The 27,622-nt window shown below is 45.3% G+C and overlaps 1 protein-coding gene across 1 annotated transcript; it reads right to left on the reverse strand.

Annotated features, from left to right (window-relative positions):
* Positions 1 to 307: 307 nt before the first annotated feature.
* On the reverse strand, positions 308 to 7,395 carry CCR8 (C-C motif chemokine receptor 8). The gene is made up of 2 exons (XM_045437131.1): positions 7,300 to 7,395; positions 308 to 1,594 (listed from the first exon to the last, which is right to left on the reverse strand). The coding sequence occupies exon 2, from the start codon at positions 1,562 to 1,564 to the stop codon at positions 497 to 499; it is 1,068 nt and encodes a 355-aa protein (XP_045293087.1). The 5' UTR covers positions 1,565 to 1,594; positions 7,300 to 7,395; the 3' UTR covers positions 308 to 496.
* Between the last annotated feature and the right edge of the window lie 20,227 nt (positions 7,396 to 27,622).

Genomic DNA, 27,622 nt, shown 5'->3' on the forward strand with positions numbered 1-27,622 from the left:
AAGATAAGCAAATCAAACAATGTAGTTCACCAAATTAGCAGAATAATAGAGGAAAACTATAGGTTCACCTTAATAGATAAGAAAAAGCATTTGATAAAACTTAAATGGATATATGATACAGACTCAACAAAAACTAAGAAAAAAATCCCAAAGTTAACATTATACTTAAAAAAATTTGTTTTTAATGTTTATTTATTTTTGAGAAAGAGACAGAGTGTGAGTGGGGGAGGGGCAGAGAGGGAGACACAGAATCCGAAGCAGGCTCCAGGCTCCGAGGTGTCAGCACAGAGCCCGACGCGGGGCTCGAACTCACAAACCGTGAGATCACGACCTGCGTCGAAACCAGACACTCAACCTACTGCGCCGCCCAGGCGTCCCCGTAACCCCGGTTCTCAGAGTCTCCCTTCACATAGCCTCAGACTCTAGCTTGAAATCACTTGTGTCCCCTAAAGGAAGAGCAGGGAGGAAGGCAGAGGCCTGCTTCCGGGCCCCCTCCTCACAAAATGTAGTCTATGCTGGAGGACCGGAGGGGGTTCTGGCAAGAGGAGGAGGACCTGTCCCAGCCCTCCCTGGGGATTTGTCTTCCTGCGTAGAGAAGGATGTGGGCGCAGCTCTTCTGGAATATTTCTGAGAGGTGTTTCTTGAACTTCTCGCCCATGAAAGCGTAGATCACAGGGTTCACGCAGCAGTGAGTGAAGGAGATGGTTTCTGTGACATGGGTGGCATAAATGAGCCGCTGGCTCAGGACACATCCGTCCAGGATCTTCATGTTGAACAGGGACGTGAGGAAGAGGACCACATTGAACGGGACCCAGAAGAGCAAAGAAGCGACCACGACAATGAGCACCAGCTTGATGGCCTTGGTCTTGTTGTGGTTTTGGCAACTCTTCAGTTGGTGCAGGATGCTCACGTAGCAGAAGATAAGGATGGTGAATGGGACCAGCAGACCCAAGATGTTAATCTCAAAGTAGATGAAGATCTTCCACTTCAGAGTCTGCTGGCTGTAAGACGAATAACACTGTAGAACGCCGTCTTCGGAGGCCACTTGGTACAATACCAGTAGCGGGCTGGTGACCACGATGGCAATCAGCCACATGAGCAGACTCAGGGCTGTGCCCATTCTGGCCGTCCTCACCGTCATGGCATACACAGCGTGGACAACGGCCAGGTACCTGTCCACACTCATGAGGGTGATGAAGAACATGCTGCTGAAGAAGCCGATGTAATAAAAACCGGAGACCAGCTTGCACATTGCCGTCCCAAACACCCACTGGTCCAGCTGATAGTGGGTCTGGAAGGGGAAGGAGAAGACAAAAAGCAGGTCCGACAGGGCCAGGTTCAAGAGGTATATGTCTGTGATGCTCCTCAGCCTCTTGCAGGCGACGAGGACCAGGATGACCAGGCTGTTCCCCAGAAGACTGAATACGAACAAGACACAGTAGAAGATGGCAAGTAACAACTTGTTATCTCTTTGGATGAGTTCCCCGTCGCAGGGGCTTGACAAGATATCAGGATAGTAGTCGTCAGTTACTGTTGTCACGTTGGGCTCCAGGGTGTAATCCATCGAGGCGGGAGGACCAGGTCAAAGAGGCACCTAAGAGAGATTCGTTCCTTAAAAATATTTTTATTTAAAACATACAGTCTGAATCGTAACCATCCCTACCCCTGCCCCATTCATATGTTGAAGCCCCGAAGTCCTGTTACAGACTGAACATTTGTGTCCTCCCCAAATGCATATGTTGAAGCCCCTACCCCACCTTGTGATGGTATTAAGCAGGGGGTTCTTTGGGAAGTAACTGGATTAAATGAGGTCGTGAGGGTAGAGCCCTGGTGAATGGCACGAATGCCCTTCTAAGAATCACGAGGCTGCTTGCTTCTCTCTGCTCTCAGCCATGAGATACAAGGAGGAGTTGGCTGTCCGCAGCTGGAAGAGGGTTCTCCCCTGAGTTTGCATTTCCCAGCCTCTAGAACGGTGAGAAACAAATTCCTGTTGTTTATAAACCACCCCTCTATGGTTTTCTGTTATAATAGCCCCGAACTGGCCAAGACACCACCAATGTCATCTTTGGAGATGAGCCATTAAGGCGATAATGATAGTTCAGCGATATCATAAAGGTGGGGCCCTAATCCCTAGGCCTGGTGTCCTTATACGAAGAAGAGGCACCCAGGCACTCGAGCCATCTCTCTCTTTCTCTCTCTTCGTGCACGGGGAAAAGACCGTGTGAGGGCACAGCAAGAAGCTGGCTGGTTGCGAGCCAGGAAGAGAGGTCTCCCGGCAACCAACCCTGATCTTGGACCTCTCGCCTCCGGGACCATGACGAGAGTAATTTCTGTTGTTTAAGCCACCCTGTCTGTGGCATCTCATTATAGCAGCCTGAGCTGACTGACACAAGTCATGATACTGAGAAGGGGGTGCTGCTGTAACAAATAACCTAAGTGGCACTTTGGAAGTGCGTGGAGGGGAGGCGTCCTGAGGCACAAGCTAGAAAAAGCCGAGGCTGCCTCGAGCGGACCGTTGGTGCAAATTCGGATAGTAAAGGTGATCATGCCGAGGGCTCAGCAGGAAGGGAGGAGGCTGGAGAGAGAGCTTCCCTCCCCTCAGAGAACACGTGTATCATCGTGAACAGAAAATGGGTAGAAGCTGGCTCTCGGGGATGGTAGAACTTGCGAACAATAAGACTGGATGTTTGGCCGGGGGCAGCCTGGACTCTCTGTGCGGCTTCCAGTAAAATGGTAGGGGAGAGAGGTAAGCTGAAGGAGTTGTTAAAGAGGAATCAGAGCCTGAAGATTTGGAAAACTCTCAGCCCGTCCATAGGGCAAAACTGAGGAATTGTTTCTGGAGAGCATGCCTCAGGTGTGGCTGGGCAATCACCCCCCCACAGAGATCACCCGTGGAGTCAACCAGCCGTTTCGCCAGCAGCCAGGGGTAGAGACACTGCTAGTTTGGACAAAAGCGGCAGAGACAGAACAAAAGAAAACCAACCCCCCTGGACTTCTAAGATTCTACGAGACAGGGGGGGGGGTGAGGCCACAGCCTGGGGCCCTGAGATGACGCTGCCACCTGGTGGGCGGGGAGGGCAGAGCACCCAAAGGAGATTATTCTTGAGCCTTACAGCTTTTGGGCTTGCCTGGGACCCACCATCTCGCTCTTCTTTCTGATTTGTTCCCTGCGGAATGGGACCGTCTGTCCTATGCCTGTCCCACCGCTGCCTTTTAGAAGCGCATAGCTTGTCTGGTTTCATAGGTTCACAGCGGGACAGGAATTTTGTCTCAGGATGAATCACACCCCACGTCTCTCCCATACCTGATCTGGATGATATCCAGGTAAGACTTTGGGTCTAGAAATGAGGCTGGAATGGGGTAAGGCTTTGGGAGCTGTTGGAGTGGAGTGACTGTATTCTGTGCGTGAAAAGGACATGAATTTTGGGAAGCCAGAGGGCAGGATGTTAAGGGCTGAATTGTATCCCTGTATGTTGAAGCCCTAATTCCCTCTGGGATGATATTTGGAGACAGGGCTTTAGGAGGTAACTAAGGTTAAATGATGTTGTAAGGGCTGGGTCCGGATCTGTTTGCACTGGTGACCTTATAAGAGGAAGAAAGACCTCTCTCTTCCTCAGTTCATGCCCGGAGAAAAGGTCATACATGAGGACACACAGAAGGTTGGCTGTTTGCAAGCCAGGAAGGGGCTTTTACCAGGAACTCAATATGTCAGCACCTTGACCTTAGACTTCGGTCCTCCAGAACAGTGAGGAAATAAATTTCTGCCATTCGAGCCACCCCAGACTGTGCTATATTGTTACGGCAGGCCAAAACGACTTGGGAGCTGTCAACATTTTCTGTCCAAATTTTCTGTAAACCTAAAGCTTCTCTAAAAACTAAGGTCTATTAACATGTTTTAAAAATTGAAAACTGCCTCAACTGACCAATACGGGGGTGGGGATTAGCTGGGCTCAGAAGTGCCAAATTTTATGAAGAAAATTTAAGTACCTATCGTGCCGCCACCCAGAGAATGAGCAATTGCTAACATATTGCCAGGTTTCCTTTTGGTTCTTTTTTTTTTTCTTTCTCTTTCCTTCCTTCCTTCCTTGTTTCCTCCCTTCCTTCCTTCTTTCCTTCCTTCCTTCTTTCTTTCCTTCCTTCCTTCCTTCTTTCCTTCCTTCCTTCTTTCTTTCCTTCCTTCCTTCCTTCTTTCCTTCCTTCCTTCCTTCCTTCTTTCCTTCCTTCTTTCCTTCCTTCCTTCCTTCCTTCCTCCCTTCCTTCTTTCCTTCCTTCCTTCCTTCTTTCCTCCCTTCTTTCTTTCTTTCCTTCCTTCCTTCCTTCCTTCTTTCCTTCTTTCTTTCCTTCCTTCCTTCCTTCCTTCCTTCCTTCTTTCCTTCCTTCCTTCCTTCTTTCTTTCCTTCCTTCCTTCCTTCTTTCCTTCCTTCCTTCCTTCCTTCCTTCCTTCTTTCCTTCCTTCTTTCCTTCCTTCCTTCCTTCCTCCCTTCCTTCCTTCCTTCTTTCCTCCCTTCTTTCTTTCCTTCCTTCCTTCTTTCCTTCCTTCCTTCCTTCCTTCCTTCCTTCCTTCCTTCTTTCCTCCCTTCCTTCCTTCTTTCCTTCTTTCTTTCCTTCCTTCCTTCCTTCCTTCTTTCCTCCCTTTCTTCTTTCCTTCCTTCCTTCCTTCCTTCCTTCTTTCCTCCCTTCCTTCCTTCTTTCCTTCTTTCTTTCCTTCCTTCCTTCCTTCTTTCTTTCCTTCCTTCCTTCCTTCTTTCCTTCCTTCCTTCCTTCCTTCCTTCCTTCCTTCTTTCCTCCCTTCCTTCCTTCCTTCTTTCCTTCCTTCCTTCCTTCTTTCTTTCCTTCCTTCCTTCTTTCTTTCCTTCCTTCCTTCTTTCCTTCCTTCCTTCCTTCCTTCCTTCCTTCCTTCCTTCTTTCCTCCCTTCCTTCCTTCTTTCCTTCCTTCCTTCCTTCTTTCTTTCCTTCCTTCCTTCCTTCTTTCCTCCCTTCCTTCCTTCTTTCCTTCCTTCCTTCCTTCTTTCTTTCCTTCCCTCCTTCCTTCTTTCCTTCCTTCCTTCCTTCCTTCCTTCTTTCCTCCCTTCCTTCCTTCTTTCCTTCTTTCTTTCCTTCCTTCCTTCCTTCTTTCCTTCCTTCCTTCCTTCCTTCTTTCCTTCCTTCCTTCCTTCCTTCTTTCCTCCCTTTCTTCTTTCCTTCCTTCCTTCCTTCCTTCCTTCCTTCCTTCTTTCCTTCCTTCCTTCCTTCCTTCCTTCCTTCCTTCCTTCTTTCCTCCCTTCCTTCTTTCCTTCCTTCCTTCCTTCTTTCCTCCCTTCCTTCCTTCCTTCTTTCCTTCCTTCCTTCCTTCCTTCCTTCCTTCTTTCCTTCCTTCCTTCCTTCTTTCCTCCCTCCTTCCCTCCCTTCCTTCCTCCCTCCCTTCCTTCCTTCCTCCCTCCCTTCCTTCCAGGCTGCCTGCCTAATGCAATAGAGATGAAACTAAAGCTCCTTTCAACTGCACAACGAGTCCCCACACCCTGGGGGCAACTCCTGAAACCAGTATGTTATGGTTCATTCTGAAGAGTTTCCCCCTGTACTTTCACAGACTTAAATGCACCCATAAATAATATACGATATTGTTTTGTGCTCCCTGTTGACTTGCACAAATGGTGTCCTGTCTCTCATTACCTATCTTGCTTTTCTTCCCCCAGCTCTGTTGTTCTAGAAAGGTAGCCACGCTATTCTAAAAAGTTCAGTTCCTTCTGTTTACTGCTTTTATAACCACCATACGTAACTATTTTTTTTTTAATTTTTTTTCAATGTTTATTTATTTTTGGGACAGAGAGAGACAGAGCATGAACGGGGGAGGGGCAGAGAGAGAGGGAGACACAGAATCGGAAACAGGCTCCAGGCTCTGAGCCATCAGCCCAGAGCCCGACGCGGGGCTCGAACTCATGGACCGCGAGATCGTGACCTGGCTGAAGTCGGACGCTTAACCGACTGCGCCACCCAGGCGCCCCAACCATACGTAACTATTTTAAAAGATCATCGAAACCATACCAGCCACAGAAATTACCAAGATTTCTAAGAATAAATGTGATAAAAACTGCAATTCAGTTATGTAAAATATTGTAAAATTTTGTTGAAGGGTAACAAAGAAGACATGATTAAAAGGGAAACGTATGCTCTGTTTATGCGAGGGAAGACCCAACAATGAAAACATGATAATTCTCAGCCTGATACATTCAAGGAACTCTCAATTTAGACATTATCTTTCCAAGGTGTTTGGCTGCGGAACATTCAGATCCCCCCGTCCACTAGGCCACCTTTCTGTAACTTGAAATGCTAACCAAGGTGGCCATTTTTAAAGATATTAATTTCATTTAAATATGTACCCCCAAATAAATTTAAAAACATACTTTCTGAAGTATGAGGGTGGGCCTTTTTTGTTGTGGCTAGCATCTCTCAAAGTAACAGTCTCTCCTCCTACATCTTCCTTCCGACTTGTCGTGCAGTTATTTAAAACAAAATTTTTTTTTCAGTTTGCCATCCTTCTGTTCTGTTCTCTGAATATCCTAGAGTAAGAGGGGCCTCAACTCATTCCTTCCCCAGGTCCTTCCTGCTGACCCCCCAATCCACACTTCCCCCACGCTCTCTCATCGGTAAAATCCAAGCGAAGTTTTAAGAATGTCCACCATTTATCACAGGGGACCAGGCGTTTCAGGCGCATGACTTCATTTATTTCTCTTGAATCCCTGTGAAACAGGCACTCAGACCTCCTTTCTGTTTCTGGAGCTCAGGTTGTATCTGAATCTCAGAGAGCGTCAGTCCATTGACTAACGTCACAGAGAGGAAGACCATAGAGCCAGGCCTCAAAAATGCATCTCCTCCAAACCCTCCATCTCTTTCATATCTATTTTGTGGGGAGAACAAAAACACTCCAGTCTTTTAGAGTTCAGGCCACCTGACTTCCAAGTTCTAGACAATTTTGTACCCGAGTGATGGTTGTCTGACAGAAGCCTCGTAGCCAGCAAAATTACAGCCTCCTCCCAGATGCCTGGTGGTAAGAGGCATTTTCTTATCTTCCTTCCCACTCTTTTGACTCCCTCCTCCTGTCCTGCAGAGAAAATGGCATGGCTTGCTTCCCTCAGTCAGAGCCAGGGGCAGCCGCTAAGACATCTGCAGGTTTGCGGACTCAGGTCCTGCAAAGATGAAAAAATGACTCACCTCTCGTGCCCAACTTCTGAAAGCTTGGCCCTCCCTTTCCTTTTCTCCTGAGGACATAACAGAGTCCTTGCCTAATATCCTTCTTCCCCGGGGATGTTTCTTAATACATACCTTACTTTGAGCCTTTGTTCTGGAGATTTCAGTGCTGCTATTTCCTTCTTTGCAGAACCTGCCTCGTGTGTGTGCAGCTCAGTGAACAAGAGCTCCCCTGGAGGAAGGTGTCTTATCTCTCTGTGGTGAGTGGCAGAATAGGGGTGGACCTACCATGCCAACAGTGACTTAAAAAGATCTCACCCAAGGACACATAAGAGATGACAGATTAGCATATGAAAAGATGCTCAACACCTTATGTCGTTAGGGAATGGGAAATTAGAACAGCAGTGAGGTAGCCCTCCGCAATTATTAGAATGGCTAAAATCCCAAACACTGACAACACCAAATGCTAGAGAAGATGCGGAGGAATTCTCATTTATTGCTGGGGGGAATGCAAAATGGTCCTGCCACGTGGGAAGATGGTTCGGCAATTTTTTCTGAAAGAAGGTTGGCAATTTTTCGGGAAGCTAGAATAGGTTTATCATATCATCCAGCAATCGTGTTCCTGGGTATTTACCCACATGAGCTGAAAACATATCCTCCCCCCCAAAACCTGAGCATATGAATTTATAGCAGCTTTATTTCATAGCTGCCAAAAGTTGGAAGCCACCAAGATGTACTTCAATCGAGGAATGGATAAAAGCTGTGGTAATGTGCACAATGGGATATTATTCAGTGATTAAAAAAAAAAAAAAAGAACTATCAGGCCACACACACACAAAGACACCTCATGCATATATTGCTACGTGAAAGCAACTCATCTGAAAAGGCTACATCTGAAATGATTCCGACTAGGTGACATTCTGGCGAAGACAAAACTCTAGAGACCGTAAAAAAAGCTAGGCAGTTTTCAGGGGCTCCCGGGGAGGGGGGTGAAAAGGTGAAGCGCAGGACATTTTTAGGGGGGTGAAACTATTTTCTATGAAACTGTAGTGGTGGATGCATGTCCTTATGCATTTGTCAAAAACCAGAGACAGTACAACTCAGAGTGAGCCCTGACATAAACCATGGACTTTGGGTGATAACAATCTATCGATGTTGACATAATCCGTTATAACAAATGTACCAATCCTCATGCAAGATGTGAATAATAGAAGAAAGCGTGCAGGGTGGGCAGGTGGTATTATGGACTGAATTATGCCCCCCCCCCCAAATTCAAGTGCCGACGCCCTCACCCCCAGCGTGATGGGATGTGCCTTTAGAGATGCAATTAAAGTCAAATTAGGTCACAAGGATGGGTCTCTGATCTGGTAAGACTGGTGTTCCTATAAGAAGACAAAGATAAGCACTTGGTCCTCAGTCAGTAGAGCACGCGACCTTGATCTTAGGGTCAGGGGTTCTGCCCCTCCCCTGCTGGCCCTTGCTCGCTCCCTAGAAACTGAATGAATGAATGAATAAATAAATAAATAAATAAATAAATAAACAAACAAATAAGTTAAGATGGCAATTTTATCATTCTTTTGAAGTTGTATAATTTCTACCCGCACCTGCTTTCCGTCACAGCACGTAGCACACACAAGTGTGGTAGGTACGTGCGTGTATATGCATATATATTGGAATTTCAGTGGCAGCAGAGACAATTTCTGAAAGTCATTCCATTGCTTCCATGCTGTACGTTGAAAATATGATCATTATTGAGTGTTCCCTCTTTTCATCCTACGGCGAGCAGAGTCATAATGTGATGGCCATGTTGCTTATGTCTGTCAACATCCTTTCTTTAGACGAATCTTTAGATCAAGGGACATCCGTCTAACTCCCATTCCGTGCATTCTCGGTTGGGCCGCCAAGCCCACCGATGCAACGCACACACACATGTACACACACCAGTACAAGGAAGGATGGCTCCTTGACTCGGGTCTGGTCAAGGAGGATGTTTCATTTTCCCATCCACAGTCATGATGTATTTCCAGACTCTCACATCTTGAGCCCCGTGTAGAAACAAGAACATCTCTGAAGGAGGAAACCGAGCAGGGGAGATTAGAACCAAGAAACAGAGAAAATATATAATTCTGATGAAATTGTTTGTGCTCCTGGAATGACAGTTGTGTGATTCATTAGTGTCCACACACACACGCCCCCGGCACCACCCTTTTACGCATCAGCTAGTTTCCAGGGGGGTTTCTGGCACAACTAGAAGTGTAGACACTGATTCAATAGCTCCGGTTATTGAGTGCCTTTTATGCGCCAGTTCCTTTGTACATTTCATCCTCATTAGGTCTCATAAAGATTATGCACAAGAGTTATTCTCACTTCGGTTTGAGGAAACTGAAGCTCAGAGAACTGAGGCGATGTAGCAGTGGTCACCCAAGTAGTTCACGGAAGGCTAGTCTTGAAATTCAGGTCCAAGGGATTACAAAGCCTGAACCTTTAATTTCATCAACTTGAAAGTGGCAAATGTCAGAGCCCTTGGGTTCTGGCCTGTGTTGCTGGGTCAAAACTGAGCTTTAGGCTTTCAGAGTAAACTCTTTCAAACAGCAAGCCTTTTGAGGCTCACCTTCAAGGAATTTCCCCTGGCCCAAGGGAGTGAACAGGTCCCCAGATGTCGGGAGGGAGCTATAGAAGTTCTAGACACTCCCCACCTACAATCCATGCAAGGACGCAGTAGATTCCTCACATTCGTGGTCCCAGTGTTTTATGGGGCAAGCAGAGACCTGAAGGCACATGCTCATTCTTGTAACTCTCTATTACCATGAAAATATGCCCCAGCTCATCAGCTGGAGGAGAATCAAGTTACTTCATGCATCCTAGTCAAGACCAACCCAGATCTGTCAGCCAACTCCATGAGCTCAGTGTGTAAGTGAGCCAATCCGAGATCAACGGGGCTGCCTCACTGACCACCACAGATGTATGAGCAATAAACGCTTTGTCATTAATACCTGAGACTTCCCCCCACCATTGTTTGTTACACAGCATTGTTGTGTAAAAAAAACTAACCGATACAAGCAGTCTTGCCAGATTAGGAGGCAGAGAAGCCCATTGTGACTGGACACATTCTTTGTGTGTAGAATGAGGATGATAGTTTCCTTCTGGAAGCTTGTGAGGAAGAAAGTGAGGTACCAGCAGGAAGGTGGAGCAGAGCACAGGTCGTCCTCTAATCCTCACTCTTGAATTTACCCCTCCTCCCATGTTTTCACCCCAAATACGGAGTGGAGGCAAACAGGGGTTTCTGCCATTCTGTTGGACACGGTAACTTGGGAGACACTTTGCACAAATGTGCGTTAAGGAAGTCAGAGAACAGGCTAAGAACAGAGGGTGACAGGAAAACCACCAAGGCGACCAGGAAAGTCTCTGCTCGCTGCCTCCACCCTGCAATACAGCATCTGTGCAAAAGGGCACAGGAGCTCAGCTGAAAGGAGCCTGAGAAAAAAATATAAAGTGTCTGCGAGAACCTTGGGGCCACCTTTTGGAAATCAACTTAAGGTAGTAATCTGAAATGCAGGAGGGAAAGTAAGCTATCTACAAAGGTACAGTATGATATAGTTTATAGTAGGAACAACTTGGAGGGAAGGAAAGAAGGAAGGAAGGAAGGAAGGAAGGAAGGAAGGAAGGAAGGAAGGGAGGGAGGAAGGGAGGAAGGAAGGAAGGAGATTAGGGGCGCTTGGGTGGTTCAGTTGGTTAAATGCCCAACTCTTGATCAGGTGGTGATCTCACGGTTTGTGAGTTCAAACCCCGCCTAGGGCTCTGTGCCGACTGCACAGAGCCTGCTTGGGATTCTGTGTCTCCCTCTCTCTCTGCCCCGCCCCCCTCGGCTCTCTTTCTCTCTCCGTCTCTCTCTCTCTCTCTCAAAATAAATAAATAAACTTAAAAAAAGAGAAAAGAAACTAGATTGCTTCATTCTACTGCGGTACATGCACAACAAATATTCAGTCGTTGGAAGAGTACAATGTCAGGTGGAAAAAATACCCCATGTTGCAAACTTGATCCTTTGCGCTTTCTTCCGCACAGTGATGGCAAGAGGCATTTCGGGCACAGAACTGGGAAGTGATGAACAGTGTTTATTTCCCCTGGTTGAGATCACACCAGGAGGGCCACTCGCATGGGGGATCGTATCTTGCCTCACCAGGAGACACGAAGACCTAACTGGGTCTGCCGAAAACAGACCCGCTTCGGCCACAAGCACCTTCGCTGTGGAGTGTGGACCACCCCGAGAAGGCAGCAGAGAGATGGGGCACAGCTCCAAGGAGCAGTAAGGGAGGGGTGAAGAGGAACCAGAGCTGTTCTCCTTACAGCCCCCCGCCCCCCCCCCCCCCCGTCCCGGAGGTATGTGGGAGTTCCTCTCGCAAACAGTGAGGAGGAAGGCAAGCGTTCCCAGGACAGGTGACGTCCATGTCGCTGTTAAACACTTCGATGTAGCTGCAATTTTCAAACGCCCGCGCATTCCTCTAGATCTTGCTTCACGATCCCCGAATCCAGCCTTCTTGCCTCCCATATTTCATCTCTTAGAAACACCTGCTGGTGTTTGGGACCTGGGTAACCCCCCTTACCAATGTCATTCATGCTTTGACGCAGTCTGGGGAAAACCCCGGATACTTTATGTGAGTTTTGTACCTGATAAGCAAAGATCAATGGTTCACCAAGCGGTGACACTCAGGGCCCCCAGGTACTGCTGACTCACATCACAATGGCAAAAACTACGATACCTGTTTCGCCCGCAGTGGGGGGAAGGAGCCGTGGGCAGCCTTCCCCGGGCCGGCCAAGCGGGCCTGAGGGACTGAGGTGGAATTTCCCCACGCCCGGGTTCCAGGTGGGCCCAGAATGACAGCACGGCACCTGGCCCAGAGGGAGTGCTTTGTAGGTGGTGACTGAGCCGAGGGCCAGGGAAGTCACGGGGGGGCGGTCTGGTTTCCATCCACCGCCTTTCCAGAACCGCACAAAGCCGGGCCGCTCGGTGGATGCCTAGTTTTACCAAGCCACCCGGTTTGGGCAGAGGCAAGTCCAGTTGGTGGAGGTGACTCTGGGGCCGATTTATACCCCCAAAGGGTCTTTGCGGTGACTTCCCTGAGATGCTTCGGTTCACTGCTCCTCTGTCTTTGGCATGGTGCCTGGTGCATGGCGATTTCTCTGTAAATCACTGAATGGCGTGTGAGACAAGATGAGGGTTTGGGGTCGGCTGAAGAATTGGAGAAGTTGTTGAAGGGTCCTTGCCCAGCCAGGCCTGAATGACGAGCCCCTCACCGCGGCTCCGGGGCTGTCCGCGTGGGGCTGGCGTGAGCCCCGTAGGGCTGGGCACCTGTCTGCCCTCAGCCAGCATAGCAGCTTTCTGAGGCAGCTGTCGAACAAATTACCACCAACTCGGCGGCTTAAAGCAACAGAAATTTGTTCTCTTACAGTTGGGAGTCCAGATGACCGAAATCCAGTAGAACTGAGCTCTCCGGGGCTGTGAAAGGGGTGAGTCCTTGCTTCCCTCCGTGCAGCATCTGGTGGCCACTCAGCAATCCTGAGTTGGTGGTGACATCACTCCAGTCTCTGCCTCTGCCTTCCCACCTTCTCTTCTGTGAGATCTCCGTCTGCTTCTACCTTATAAGCACTCTGGTGATCGCATTGAGAATCACCTGGGTAATCTGTGATAACCTTCCTATCTCAAGGTCCTTGACTTAGTCACATCTGCAAAGTGCCTTTCTAAATAAGGGGGCATTTGCAAAGTCCAGGGATTAGGTTTTGATATCTTTGGGTGGCCTTTGTTCCAACTCCTCTACCCTGACTCTAAAGACAGGAGACTATGATATGGCTAAAGAGAACACTTGTTTTCTCACCTTCGGCCATACATGGGGAACCCCAGCGTTCTAGAAGGCAGCAGAAGTCAACTACACACCCCAAGTCACATACAGCCTCCAGAACTGACAGCCTCTTGGGTCCACCTCCTGCTGGACAGACACACTCAGTGCATTCCGGAAGGAAGATCCTCTGGGCAAACATATTTCAAAAGATACTTTTTAAAGTTTATTTATTTTGAGAGCGTGCACGCACGTGCGAGAGAGAGCCCAAGAGAGGAAGGAGCAGAGAGAGAGAGAAGAAGAAAGAGAGAATCCCAAGCAGGATCTGCACTCTCAGCACAGAGCCGGATGCAGGGCTCAATCCCATGAACCACGAGATCATGACCTGAGCCCAAGTTGGACGCTTAACCGACTGAGCCACCCAGGCTCCCTCAAAATGTATTTTTAATAATATTTTCCACTTCTGTCATTGACAGACTTCCCAAAGCTTTGGGGAAGATCTTAACTGACATCCATTGTCTTTTTCTTCATCTAGTCTCCAAAACTTAGAAAAATCCTCTCGGCGGTTTCAGTAATCACCACATACAATAGTTAATTTTATGTGTCAACTTAGCTAGGTCACGGTATCCAGATATTTGGTCAAACATTCTAGATGCTTTTATGAAGGTATTTTTTAGATGAAATTGACATCAAATCCACGGACTTTGAGCAAAATAGATTACTGTCTATAACGTGGATGGGCCTCATCCAATCAGTTGAAGGTCTTAATAGAAAAAAGACTGACCTCCTCAGAGAGGGAATTCAGCAAACCACCTGAACTTGAATCGCAACTGCCCTGAGTCTCCGGGCCTGCTGGCTGACCCTGTGGGTTCTGGAGTCGCCAAGCTCCACAATCATGATGGCCAATTCCTTAAAAGAAATCTCTCTCTCTATGTATGTACACATCCAATTGATTCTGTTTTTTTCTGGAGAATCTTAATGTACCATGCGAACCACGAAACAAAAAACACCATAGTTAATGGTGGAAATAAATAAGCAAGATTAGAAAGGAGAAGTACTGAGTCTCCAAGTACTGGGTTACTGGGTTACATGTCTTATTAGTCACGGATGACTCCTGAGATGCACCATTATATTGAATCACCACCGATCCCTCCAAAGAAATCGCTTTAGCTCAGTCCCATAGCTGGTTCAACACAACTTCTCTGACAACTAAAGAACATTGCAGAGTTCAGAGGGTTCTCTTTAGGAGAGAACCTGGTTTGGGTGTTGAGGCATTTTATAGGTTTAAGGTGAAAGACTTTCCACTTCCATGTACCTCGATATTTTGTCGTTTGAGATGAAGCTTGTGCGACCAACTTTTTTTTTTTTTTAATATTTATTTATTTAGCTTGGGAGAGAGAGAGAGAGCACATGCTTGTACAAACAGGGTAGGGACAGAGAGAGCAGGAGAAAGAATCCCAAGCAGGCTCCACACTACCAGTGGCAGAGCCCGACCCAGGGCTTGATCTCATAAGCTGAGAGATCATGACCTGAGTTGAAACCATGAGCTGGACACTTAACCAGCTGAGCCACCCAGGTGCCCCTGAACCACCGACTTATGTGATATGAGCACACCTGCTTTACATAGTGAGTTTGGGTCTAACTTTTTACAACTTAGGGGACCTTGGTGGACAGGGGACCTGTCCAACCATGTCATATGTTTAATGGGATATACTATAATAGAGCCTTCTGTGACTTTGGGAATGGACTTTATTGGGGAGAAAAATTTTTCTCTACCTTTAAAATTCTTATAGCTAGTCTAAAAATTAAATTGACATGAGACAAATTAACAGGAGAAAAAAACAAGGTTTAATTACGTGAACATACGGGCTCAATAATGAAATTGAGACCCCTCCCCACCAACAAATGACCAAGTTATGCAGTTTTTATACATTTTATTTATTTTTGATTGATTTATAGAATTTATTTTGTATTTATTATTATTTTTTAATTTAATTTTTTTTAATTTATATCCAAAACAGTTAGCGTATAGTACGACAATGATTTCAGGAGTAGATTCCTCAATGCCCCTTACCCATTCAGCCCATCCCCCCTTCCACACCCCCTCCAGGAACCCTCTGTTTGTCCTCCATATTGAAGAGTCTCTTCTGTTTTGTCCCCCTCTCTGTTTTTATATTATTTTTGCTTCCCTTCCCTTAGGTTCATCTGTTTTGTCTCTTAAAATCCTCATATGAATGAAGTCGTATGATTTTTGTCTTTCTCTGACTCACTAATTTCGCTTAGCATAATACCCTCCAGTTCCATCCACATAGTTGCAAGATTTCATTCTTTTCGATTGCTGAGTAATACTCCATTGTATATATATACCACATCTTCTTTATCCATTCATCCATCGATGGACATTTGGGCTCTTGCCATACTTTGGCTATTGTGGATAGGGCTGCTATCAACATGGGGTGCATGTGCCCCTTTGAAACAGCACACCTGTATCCCTTGGATAAATATCTAGTAGTGCAATTGCTGGGTCATAGGGTAGTTCTATTTTTAATTTTTTGAGGAACCCCCATACTGTTTTCCAGAGCGGCTGCACTAGTTTTCATTGCCACCAACAGTGCAAAAGAGATCCTCTTTCTCCGCATCCTCGCCAACATCTGTTGTTGCCTGAGTTGGTGGTTTTGATTTGTATTTCCCTGATGAGGAGTGATGTTGAGCATTTTTTCATGTGTCGGTTGGCCATCTGGATGTCTTCTTGGGAGAAGTGAAGTGTCTGTTCATGTCTTTTGCCCATTTCTTCACTGGATTATTTGTTTTTTGGGTGTTGAGTTTGATAAGTTCTTTATAGATTTTGGATACTAAGCCTTTATCTGATATGTTGTTTGCAAATATCTTCTCCCATTCTGTCGGTTGCCTTTTAGTTTTGCTGATTGTTTCCTTCGCTGTGCAGAGCTTTTTATTTTGATGAGGTCCCAATAGTTCATTTTTGCTTTTGTTTCCCTTGCCTCCAGAGATGTGTTGAGTAAGAAGTTGCAGTGGTTATACATTTTAGACAGACATAAATCTGTGATGAATTGACACTGTAAAGAAACCTTATGTTTGGGAGCTTCAATTAGCAAATAATTGTATCCTTTTTAAAAAATGTTTATTTATTGGGGTGCCCAGGTGGCTCAGTCGGTTAAGCAGCCAACTTCGGATCAGGTCATGATCTCGCGGTTCGTGGGTTCTAGAAATAGTGAGCCCATTCATATGTTCATTTTTTTTTCATTAATCCTATGAATATTTATCAAGTGCTTACTACGTGAGAGTCTCTGTGCTGGGTTGTAAGGATACGCTGGGGGATGACATAGCCAGGGCTTCTGTCCTGTAGGGTGATAGGCAAAAAGCTAATTTTACAAGTGTTTAAGTCTGTGACAGTGTGAATGGGCAGTACCCATACTGAGGATGTTTAGAACAGGCGGGTCCAATCTGCTGTGTCTGTGTGTCTGTGTGGAGACGACCAGGAAGGTGTCTTTGACAGTTTGTATTGGAGCAAAGCCAACTGCTGTGCAGCTGTTCACAAGGTGAAGGGTGGACGACAGAAGGGATATTATTATTTTTTTGAGAGAGAGAGAGAGAGAGAGAGAGAGAGATAACATGTGAATGGGGGAGGGTCAGAGGGAGACAGAGAGAGAGAGAAAGAGAGAGAAAGAGAGAGAGAATCCCAAGCAGGCTGTATGCTGTCAGCGCAGAACTTGACATGGGGCTCAATCTCACAAACCGTGAGATCATGACCTGAGCTGAAATCAAGGGTCAGATGCTTAAGCAACTGAGCCACTCAGGAACCCCGATAGGAATACTGTTTTTATTGTTTTTTTTTTTTTATTTTTTAATGCTTATTTATTTATTTTGAGAGAGAGATGGAAAGTGGAGTGGGCAAGGGGCAGAGGGAGAGGGAGCGAGAACCCCAAGCAGGCTTCTGGCTGTCAGCATAGAGCCCCATGGGGGGCTCGATCCCATGAACCACGAGATGATGACCTAAGCTGAAATCAAGAGTCAAATACCCAACCACCTGAGCCACCCACGTGCCCCAGGAATAGTATTTTTAAAGTCCCTGAAGCTAGAGGGAGCATAGGAACTTCAGGTAATATGGCAGACAGAACATAAAGGCCTACTTTTGCTCCCCTGGAAACACTCTGAACTACTACTGTAGTATTTTATTTTACTTTATTTCATTTTATTTTATTTTATTATTTCATTTTATTTTATTTTATTTTATTTCATTTCATTTCATTTCATTTCATTTTATGAGAGAGAGTGGGGGAGAGGCAGAGAGAGGAAGAGGGAGAGAGAGAGAAAGAGAGAGAGAGAGAATCTCAAGCAGGCTCCATGCTCAGTTTGAAGCCTGACTTGGGGCTCGATTCCATAACCCTGGGATCATGACCTGAGCCAAAACCAAAAGTTAGTCGCGCAACCAACTCAGCCACCCAGGTGCCCCTTGTTTTGTTTGTAAAGTAAGACATAACATCACAATAATGGAAAGAAGAAGAAGTCAACAACAGAAGTTAGAGCCAGGAAAGCAGATGGACAGGTGATAACTGGCAGACCCCAGAACACAAATGCTAGGCCAAGAAGCAGCCCAGTTTACTCTGGAGACTTTTCAAAGGTCTCTGGAATGTACTGGGCCAGGTTCTCTAGACTGGTGTCTTCAAGGGGATGAGGAGATAGTTTAAATGAGGGGAGTTGGTAGAAAGCTATTTAAGAAGCAGCCTTGGGGCGCCTGAGTGCTTCAGTCAGTTAAGCCTCCGACTCTTGATTTGGGCTCAGGTCATGATCTCACGGTTCAAGAGATCGAGCCCTGAATTGGGCTCTGTGCTGACAGTTCCAAGCCTGCTTGGGATTCTCCTTCTCCCTCTCTCTCTGCCCCTCCCCCACATGTGAGCACATGCACTCTCTTTCTCAAAAATAAATAAGTAAACACGTGTGCACTCACTCTCTTTCTCAAAACTAAATAAGTAAACATTAAAAAAAATAAATAGCAGGCAACCTCATCCCTAGGACCCCTTCTTTATTCTGTGCAGCAGGTGGCTGCCCCTTCCTCACCCCTGCAGAAGACTGGCATTCTCTGGAAAGAGGATTGAGTGACCATATGCACACCCAGCTAAGGCCCTCTGGCCTGCATCCCTCACCAGATAGAGGTGGGAAGAAGTTCCTCAGCAGACTCTGATGGGTCATTAAGAAAACACTCAAGACCATGGGCACCGTGGACCTCCCACCCAATAGTCCAAACAGGCAATACTTGGTGATGAAGTTCACAGCTGACAAAACCCCCCAAGTGCTCAGAGTTTCCAACAGACAGACTGCTAAGAACCACTACCCATGAGAGGAAAAGGGCTCCAAAATGAAAGATGAAGACCAAACACACTGACAGGAAACACAGATTTTGAGGAAACAGAGGTTATGCGGAGAGAAGAGAACTTTAAAAATAGAAATGCCACTATCCTCAGAGAAAATAAGAAGATATGACATCCACGAAGCAAGAATTGAATGCTACCGAACGGACATTTGTAGTACAAACGGGGTTCTGGACATTAAAGGCATGCCGTCAGATTCTAAAGATTAACAGAAGGTTTAGAAAGTGACGTTAAGGATGTCTCCCATGAAGGGCAGCAGAAAGACAGCATATGGAAAAACAGAGAGAAAAAAAATCCAAGGGCACTCCTAGGGTTTGGCAGCCAAGTTATGGAAGTTCCACAAAGAGCACAGAGAAAACGAAGGAGAAGGAATTATCAAAGACGTAATTCAAGAAAATCTCCTGGAGGTAAATGTCACCGGCTTCCAGAGGGAAAGGAGCCGGTGTGTGCCCAGTGCAATGGATGCAAATACACCCAAGCTAAGGAGGCGGTGGATTTCAGTTACAGGCTGGTACATTTAACTGGCTTTCGCTGAATTGCTGTCTCTTACAATTGAAAGAATTCTGATCTGTACCCTGACCTAGAGATGATCCAATCAAAATTGTCTGGCTAACAGTAATCAACGTGGACATCTGTTTTGTTTGCTGACATTGTCGTTTTTATTCCCATTCATTGTCCATTTTCCTTCTCTTAGTATGAAAACCCTCCTTTTCCTTTGGGGAACTAAGAGACTGTCAAATGTGGTGCCTCAGCTTTAATCTTGACCCATGGTTGAGCCCAGGAAAACCAATTAGACTTTGTCTCCCGAGACTTTACATCTTTAGGAAAATGACCACAGCTAAAAAAAGGGGTTCTGCTGTTCTCATAGTGTTCTTCAAAAAAGAGATTGCCCACGGGTTCTGAGAGATGTCCACAAATGCCCTAATTCATCCCTGAGTCCTGATTTCACAGAATGTTGAAAATATTCTGGGTACTAAATACCAGTAGCGACCCTCAGCTATTCTGACAAGGGGACTACCATCAACATTTCCAAATGTCCCTTCGAGAACTAGGACCATCTTTGGTTGCGAACCATTGGCAAAGGTAATGGAGCACCTCCCTCAGAAACAGATTCATTGGGTTTCTGAATCACAATAACAATTGCGTGTATTGTTTCTCTGGGTCTCTTTGCAAAATATAGACCACTGTGTGGGGCGGCTGGGTGGCTCCGTCGGTTGAGCGCCCGACTTCAGCTCAGGTCATGATCTCACAGTTTGTGAGTTTGAGTCCCGCATCGGGCTCTGTGCTGACAGCTCGGAGCCTGAAGCCTGCTTCGAATTCTGTGTCTCCCTCTCTCTCGGCCCCTAACCCACTCGCATTCTGTCTCTGTCTCTCTCAAAAATAAACATTAAAAAAAAAAAAGAAATGTAAAGCACTGTGCTTTTTATTTTTATTATTTTTAAAAAAAAATTTTTTTTTCAACCTTTATTTATTTTTGGGACAGAGAAAGACAGAGCATGAACGGGGGAGGGGCAGAGAGAGAGGGAGACACAGAATCGGAAACAGGCTCCAGGCTCTGAGCCATCAGCCCAGAGCCCGACGCGGGGCTCGAACTCACGGACCGCGAGATCGTGACCTGGCTGAAGTCGGACGCTTAACCGACTGCGCCACCCAGGCGCCCCATGCACTGTGCTTTTTAAAAAGTAGGATTGTATACACAAAAATAAACTCAGCTGGCAAAAACCTCTTTGATCTTGGCCGTGACAACTTCTTACTCAACACGTCTCCAGAGGCAAGGGAAACAAAGCAAAAATGAACTACTGGGACCTCATCGAAATAAAAAGCTTCTGCACAGCAAAGGAAACAATCAGCAAAACTAAAAGTCAACTGATGGAATGGCAGAAGATATTTGCAAACGACATATCAGATAAAGGCTTAGTATCCAAAATCTATGAAGAACTTATCAAACTCAACACCCAAAAAACAAGTAATCCAGTGAAGAAATGGGCAAAAGACATGAACAGACACTTCTCCAAAGAAGACATCCAGATGGCCAACCGATACATGAAAAAATGCTCAACATCAGTCCTCATCAGGAAAATACAAATCAAAACCACCGTGAGATACCACCTCACACCTGAGAATGACTAACATTAACAACTCAGGCAACAACAGATGTTGGCGAGGATGAGGAGAAAGAGGATCTCTTTTGCATTGTTGGTGGGAATGCAAGCTGATGCAGTCACTCTGGAAAACAGTATGGGGGTTCCTCAAAAAACTAAAAATAGAACTACCCTATGACCCAGCAATTGCACTACTAGGCATTTATCTACGGGATACAGGTGTGCTGTTTCGAAGGGACACATGCACCCCCATGTTGATAGCAGCACTATCAACAATAGCCATGGTATGTAAAGAGCCCAAATGTCCACGGGGCACCTGGGTGGCTCAGTCAGTTAAGCGGCCGACTTCGGCTCAGGTCATGATCTCATGGTCCATGAGTTCAAGCCCCACGTCGGGCTCTGTGCTGACAGCTCAGAGCCTGGAGCCTGTTTCAGATTCTGTGTCTCCCTCTCTCTGACCCTCGCCCATTCATGCTCTGTCTCTCTCTGTCTCAAAAGTAAATAAATGTTAAAAAAAAAAAATTAAAAAAAAAAAAAAGAGCCCAAATGTCCATCAACGGATGAATGGATAAAGAAGATGTGGTATACATACAATGGAGTATTACTCAGCAACCAAAAAGAATGAAATCTTGCCATTTGCAACTACATGGATGGAACTGGAGGGTATTATGCTAAGCGAAATTAATGAGTCAGAAAAAGACAAAAATCATATGACTTCACTCATATGAGGATTTTAAGAGACAAAACAGACGAACATAAGGGAAGGGAAGCAAAATTAAAATAAAAACAGGGAGGGGGACAAAACAGAAGAGACTCATAAATATGGAGAACAAACTGAGGGTTGCTGGAGGGGTTGTGGGAGGGGGGATGGGCTAAATGGGTAAGGGACACTAAGGAATCTACTCTTGAAATTATTGTTGCACTATATGCTAACAAATTTGAATGTAAAATTTAAAAAATAAAAAATAAAATGAAAATAAATAAATAAAATACGCAAAAAAAAAAAAAAAACTCAAAATGGATGAAAAACCTAAATGTAAGACAGGAAGCCATCAAAATCCTCGAGGAGAAAGCAGGCAAAAACTTCTTTGATCTTGGACATGACAACTTCTCACTCAACACGTCTCCAGAGACAAGGGAAACAAAAGCAAAAATGAGCTATTGGGACCTCATCAAAATAAAAAGCTTCTGCACAATGAAGGAAACAATCAGCAAAACTAAAAGGCAACTGATGGGATGGGAGAAGATATTTGCAAATGACATATCAGATAAAGGCTTAGTATCCAAAATCTATAAAGAACTTATCAAACTCAACACCCAAAAAACAAATAATCCAGTGAAGAAATGGGCAAAAGACATGAACAGACACTTCTCCCAAGAAGACATCCAGATGGCCAACCGACACATGCAAAAATGCTCAACATCACTCCTCATCAGGGAAATACAAATCAAAACCACAATGAGATACCACCTCACACCTGTCAGAATGGCTAACATTAACAACTCAGGCAACAACAGATGTTGGCGAGGATGCGGAGAAAGAGGATCTCTTTTGTACTGCTGGTGGGAATCCAAACTGGTGGAACCAGTCTGGAAAACAGTATGGGGGTTCCTCAAAAAACTAAAAATAGAACTACCCTATGACCCAGCAATTGCACTACTAGATATTTATCCAAGGGATACAGGTGTGCTGTTTCGAAGGGGCACATGCACCCCCATGTTGATAGCAGCCCTATCCACAATAGCCAAAGTATGGCAAGAGCCCAAATGTCCATCGATGGATGAATGGATAAAGAAGAGGTGGTATACATATACAATGGAGTATTCCTCGGCAATCAAAAAGAATGAAATCTTGCAACTATGTGGATGGAACTGGAGGGTATTATGCTAAGCGAAATTAGTCAGAGAAAGACAAATATCATATGACTTCACTCATATGAGGATTTTAAGAGACAAAACAGATGAACATAAGGGAAGGGAAGCGAAAATAATATAAAAATAGAGAGGGGGACAAAACAGAAGAGAGTCTTCAATATGGAGAACAAACAGTGGGTTACTGGAGGGGTTGTGGGAGGGGGGATGGGCTGAATGGGTAAGGGGCACTGAGGAATCTACTCCTGAAATCATTGTTGCCCTATATGCTAACTAACTTGGATGTTAATTAAAAAATAAATAAAGGGGCACCTGAGTGGCTCAGTCGGTTAAGCATCCGACTTTGTCTCAGGTCATGATCTCACAGTCTGTGAGTTCGAGCCCCACGTCAGGCTCTGTGCTGACAGCTCGGAGCCTGGAGCCTGCTTCGGATTCTGTGTCTCCCTCTCTCTCAGCCCCTCCACTCACACTCTGTCTCTGTCTCTCTCAAAAATAAATAAACATTTTAAAAATTAATTAATTGATTGATTGATTGATTTAAAAACAAAAAGTGGGGTTGTGACAACAGGAATGATGATACCCTGGGAGATTCTGAGGGTGTGAAGGACCTGGATGAATCCTCATGCCCCATGCATCTTAGTGAAAACCTCCCCTCAGGCCCCACTTCTCCAGAGTTTGAATTCATCCTGACCATGGGGGTAAAATAAGAACTCAGAACACAGTTTGGCCCTCTGAAGGACCTACAAGAATTTGTCTTTAATTATAAAAAGTCTGGGAAATATGTGGGAATGGCTGCTGAATCAAGGAGGGCAGAATGAAATTGGGGATTTCGATGGATTCTTTGATCTGTCTACTTTCCTGAGAGATCAGCTTTGGGGTCAAATGCTAACCCTTTGCTGAGTTGGCTCATACAAACCTGGACTCACTGTTGGAGCCTCCTAAGTGGCACTGAATGCGGGGAGGAAAGGTCTCTTGGCGGAGACAGAAGAAAGAATCTAAATTCACCAGGGCACAGAAATGTTGGATTGGATTTATCAGGGACGTCCCATGTAAATCCAACTCCAACATGCTCCCCCAAGGGTCAAGAAGGTCTTCCTCCACCAGAATGAAAAATAAATTGATGAAGGAAGCCCCAAACTCTTTAAAAAGTGCCGTGCTAGGGATTGGCCGTAGTTGGAATGGGCTCACTGCACAGCCCTCAGTGGGGACAGGAAGAGAGGCTGGCAGCCAAGGACTGTAGTCATCAAGACAGACTGTGGGGCGGGCACGTCAATCACAGATGGGGCGATCACACCTCGGGTCCGCATCTCTGGCCGAGTGATTTTGTCACGGATTCGCAGGAACAAACGGGTAAGCAGCCACAGATGTGTTATTTGATTTGTGTACCCAGGGAAGTCTGTCTAGTGAAGGGACCTCACTTGAGCCTCTGTCCTATGGAGGCTCATGTGATCATGCAGTTCCCAGATGTGCATCCGCGCAGAGTCAGAGTGCCTCTAAAGACAGGACAGAGGGGAGGAAAGATGCGAGTTATCTCCTCAAACTTCTGAGAACCTTGGACCGCAATTTCCCTTGCACTCCTTTGCTGTCCATGGCATTGCACCTCCTTTGACTGAATAGCCCTCTCTTGCTTAAGATCATATCACGACCTCATCTTGGGGCGCCTGGGTGGCTCAGTGGGTTAAGTGTCCGACTCTTGATTTTGGCTCCAGTCCTGATCTCACCGTCCTGAGATCAAGCCCTCCGTTGGGCTCTGCACTGGGTGTGGAGCCTGCTTAAGAGTCTCTCTCTGGGGGCGCCTGGGTGGCTCCGTCGGTTAAGCGGCCGACTTCGGCTCAGGTCACGATCTCACGGTCCGTGAGTTCGAGCCCCGCGTCGGGCTCTGGGCTGATGGCTCGGAGCCTGGAGCCTGCTTCCGATTCTGTGTCTCCCTCTCTCTCTGCCCCTCCCCCGTTGATGCTCTGTCTCTCTCTGTCTCAAAAATAAATCGTTAAAAAAAAAAAAAAAATTAAAAAAAAAAAAAGAGTCTCTCTCTCTGCCCCTCCCCCACTTGTGCACATGTGCGCGCGCTCTCTCTCTCTCTCTCTCAAAAAAGAAAAAACAAGACCTCATTTTAGGTAGCTGTGTTGCAACAGGAGGTCAATTCTCCACCTGGTAACCAATAAACAACAGCACGTTCTGCCTCCTTCCCCCCAGAATAAAGTAAAAAAAAAAAAAAAAAGACTGTGTTTAAATCAACTCTCAGTGTAAATGTGTACATTAACTGCTGTCACAGATGCTTGTCATAGAGCATCAGGCAGAAGATGCCCTCAGGCCATGTAAACTGAACTCTATCTTTGTAAATGGGGATATTTAAGTCCAGAGAGGTGCAGTAACTCTCCCCAAAGCAGATGGCGAGTCTGTAGTCGAGGCAGAGCCGGTTCTCAGGTTTTCTGAAGCACAGCCCAGGGTGCTTTCTGCATTGCACAGTATTTCAAAAATTCTCCCATGATAACGTTACAGAGAGTTGTGGATAAAACTAGGGGGAATCTTTAAGGGGGTTCTGTATTTTCCAGTTGTAAGTCCACCAGTAATTTTCAGGGCACAAAAGCGTTTGCTTGGCAAAATAGCAGACAGAAGGAGGAGTTCAATAAAAGCATATGTGTTATTAATAATAAAGTCAGTTTATCAGAAAAAGCTTTTCCCATGCATCTAAGTCATTTATATATAACTTAATGATATAGAATCTAATATATATGTGTGGCTTTTATATAATTTAGTTATATATGATTTAACATATATGTATGATTTATATATGATTGTATATTAAATCAATTACAACAATTATGTATAATTATATGTACATATATGCATATAATTGGATTCTTTATATAGAGGGCCAAAAAAGCTACAAAAAACAGGTTTTTCTTACTACTAAATATTTATTTCCTGTGTGAGAGTCGCCAGGAAGAGTGTCTGCATATAATCAAAGGCACAACCAACAACCACAATATTGCTTTGAAGGGTTGAACACGAAGAAGTGTGTGCAATTAATAGTACAACATTTGTGTTTTTATTTGCATGTTCGGGAAATGTATGCTGTATTGTATGCAAGAAGAACTGATTAAATCTCTGAGCCTTTTGATGGTCCTTTATTCCTAGAATTTATCTTCTACCAACATCCTTTTATTAACGCCCCCCGCTGCCCTGCCCCGCTGCTCAAGGCCCAGCATTGCTCTGGTCAATAGATGAGTAAAAAGGTGACATTTTATGAATTTCCCCTTAAACAGCTTAGCAGCGACTCTGAAGAATGATAAATAATGAAAGGGAAAAATCATTATGAAAACTAAGTAGAAACCCAAAAAAATATTTAAGATCAAAAAAGCAGATTAAAGCAGTGCATATAACACTGATGGTCTGTGCCAAGACCTGGATGTGCGTGATCACATTCCAGAATGAAACAGGTGGAAATGAAAACAGTCAGGTATTAGGTTATTCCTCTTTATTCTTAAAGTTTTCTTTAATGGTGGTATCTTGTCTTCCCAATAGTAAGTGTGTTTTAGGAAATAGACAAAGGGCTTTCAAGGACAAACTCAAAGAAGAGAAGTGTCCATTTTATAAATGATTGAATGATTACATTGTAGATGAATTTACTCATCCACACTTGGGCTTCTCTCCCGATGACTCGCTGAATAAAAAGCAGCTGCCCGACAAAAAAGGGGTATACAAGGGAAGTCTGGGTTGATCAAGCAGATTTATGTTTGTGATGAAGTCTGGGCTGAAAAAGTGGATCTGGTTTATGAAGCAGATGTTGGGGAGAAAAATGTATTTCCCTCTACCCTCTTAGGTTTAGAACCTGGGGGTCTGTGAATTAAACTAACAAAAGACCGATTAACAGAGAAAAAGGGTACCTAATTTTTATTAATATTTACACGCATGGGAGTTCACAGAAAAGACGTAAAACTCAAAAGTGGTTAGACGTGGGTGTTTTTATGCCATTTTAACAAAGGAAAGGAGATTTAGGTTTCAGGGGATGAAAAATTATGGGGAAGTGGCAAGGAAATGTATGAGAGAACCAATGGAAAACGAAGACTATTGTAGTAAGGTTCATTTATGCAAACTCGTCTTGGTGTTCAACTCCCCGTCTTTGATGATGAGCGTCACTCTCTGGTACCAGGTGGGTCCCTTCATCTAAGGGAAGTTTATCCCCCGCTTTTAGGCAGACGGGGAAGGGCAGCGAACTCTTCCTGCAGGGATTGATTCCCAAATGCTTTTAGTTCAAAACGATACTTACACCAAAGTGACATAGTTTGGGGGTGGCATATTCTGATTCTTAACAATGATAATCCTCATTTTGTAAGTACCCCTTGTAGACCAGTCATTGCTTATATATTGGGCGCTTTGTGGGATTATGGGAATGCCTTGGGCTCCTCTCTTAAACTTCAGTTGAATTTGCTCCAGGATTGGATACCCACCTGCATGCAGGCAATGGGCATTTCCACCTCTGGTGAGAACCTGTGCCCAAGATGTGTTGTCTTATGGCGGCCACCTTTGCATCTCTGTACCTACAGATATTGTCTGATGTATTGATTCCAACTTCTGAGGGGGGCACCTAGAGACCAGGATGTTTGGCAAAGACAGTGTTCTTCAGAGCTCATGGGCATTTGAGTTCTTTCCATGGTTGATAATGCTGCTATACACATCGGGGTGCATGTACCCCTCTGAATCTGTATTTTTGGGTAAATACCGAGTAGTGCAACTGCTGGATGGTAAAGTAGTTCTATTTTTAGCTTTTGGAGGAACCTTCATACTGTTCTCCAGAGTGGCTGGACAAGTGTGCATTCCCACCAACAGTGTAAGAGATTCCCCTTTCTCTGCATCCTCACCAATACCTGTTGTTTCTTGTGTTGTGGTGGTATCTCGTCGTGGGTTTGATTTGTATTTCCCTGATGATGAGTGATTTTGAGCATCTTTTCACGTGTCTATAAGCCATCTGGATGTCTTCTTTGGAAAAGGGTCTATTCATGTCGTCTGCCCATTTCTTAACTAGATTGTTTGTTTTTTGGGTGTTGAGTTATCAGATGTGTCGTTTGCAAATATCTTCTCCCACTCTGTAGGCTGTCTTATAGTTTTGTTGATTGTTTCCTTCTCTGTGAAGAAGCTTTTTATTTTGATGAAGTCCCAGTAGTTCATGTTTGCTTTTGTTTCCCTTGCCTCTGGGGACATGTAAGAAGTCAGACGTTGCTGCAGCCAAGGTCAGAGAGGTTGCTGTCTATGTTCTCCTTTAGGA

The sequence above is a fragment of the Leopardus geoffroyi genome, chromosome C2, assembly GCF_018350155.1.
Source record: "Leopardus geoffroyi isolate Oge1 chromosome C2, O.geoffroyi_Oge1_pat1.0, whole genome shotgun sequence".
NCBI lineage: Eukaryota > Metazoa > Chordata > Mammalia > Carnivora > Felidae > Leopardus > Leopardus geoffroyi.

Coding starts and splice junctions, on each gene's coding strand:
- CCR8 (XM_045437131.1), bottom strand. CDS start 1,564: ATGGATTACACCCTGGAGCCCAACGTGACAACAGTAACTGACGACTAC.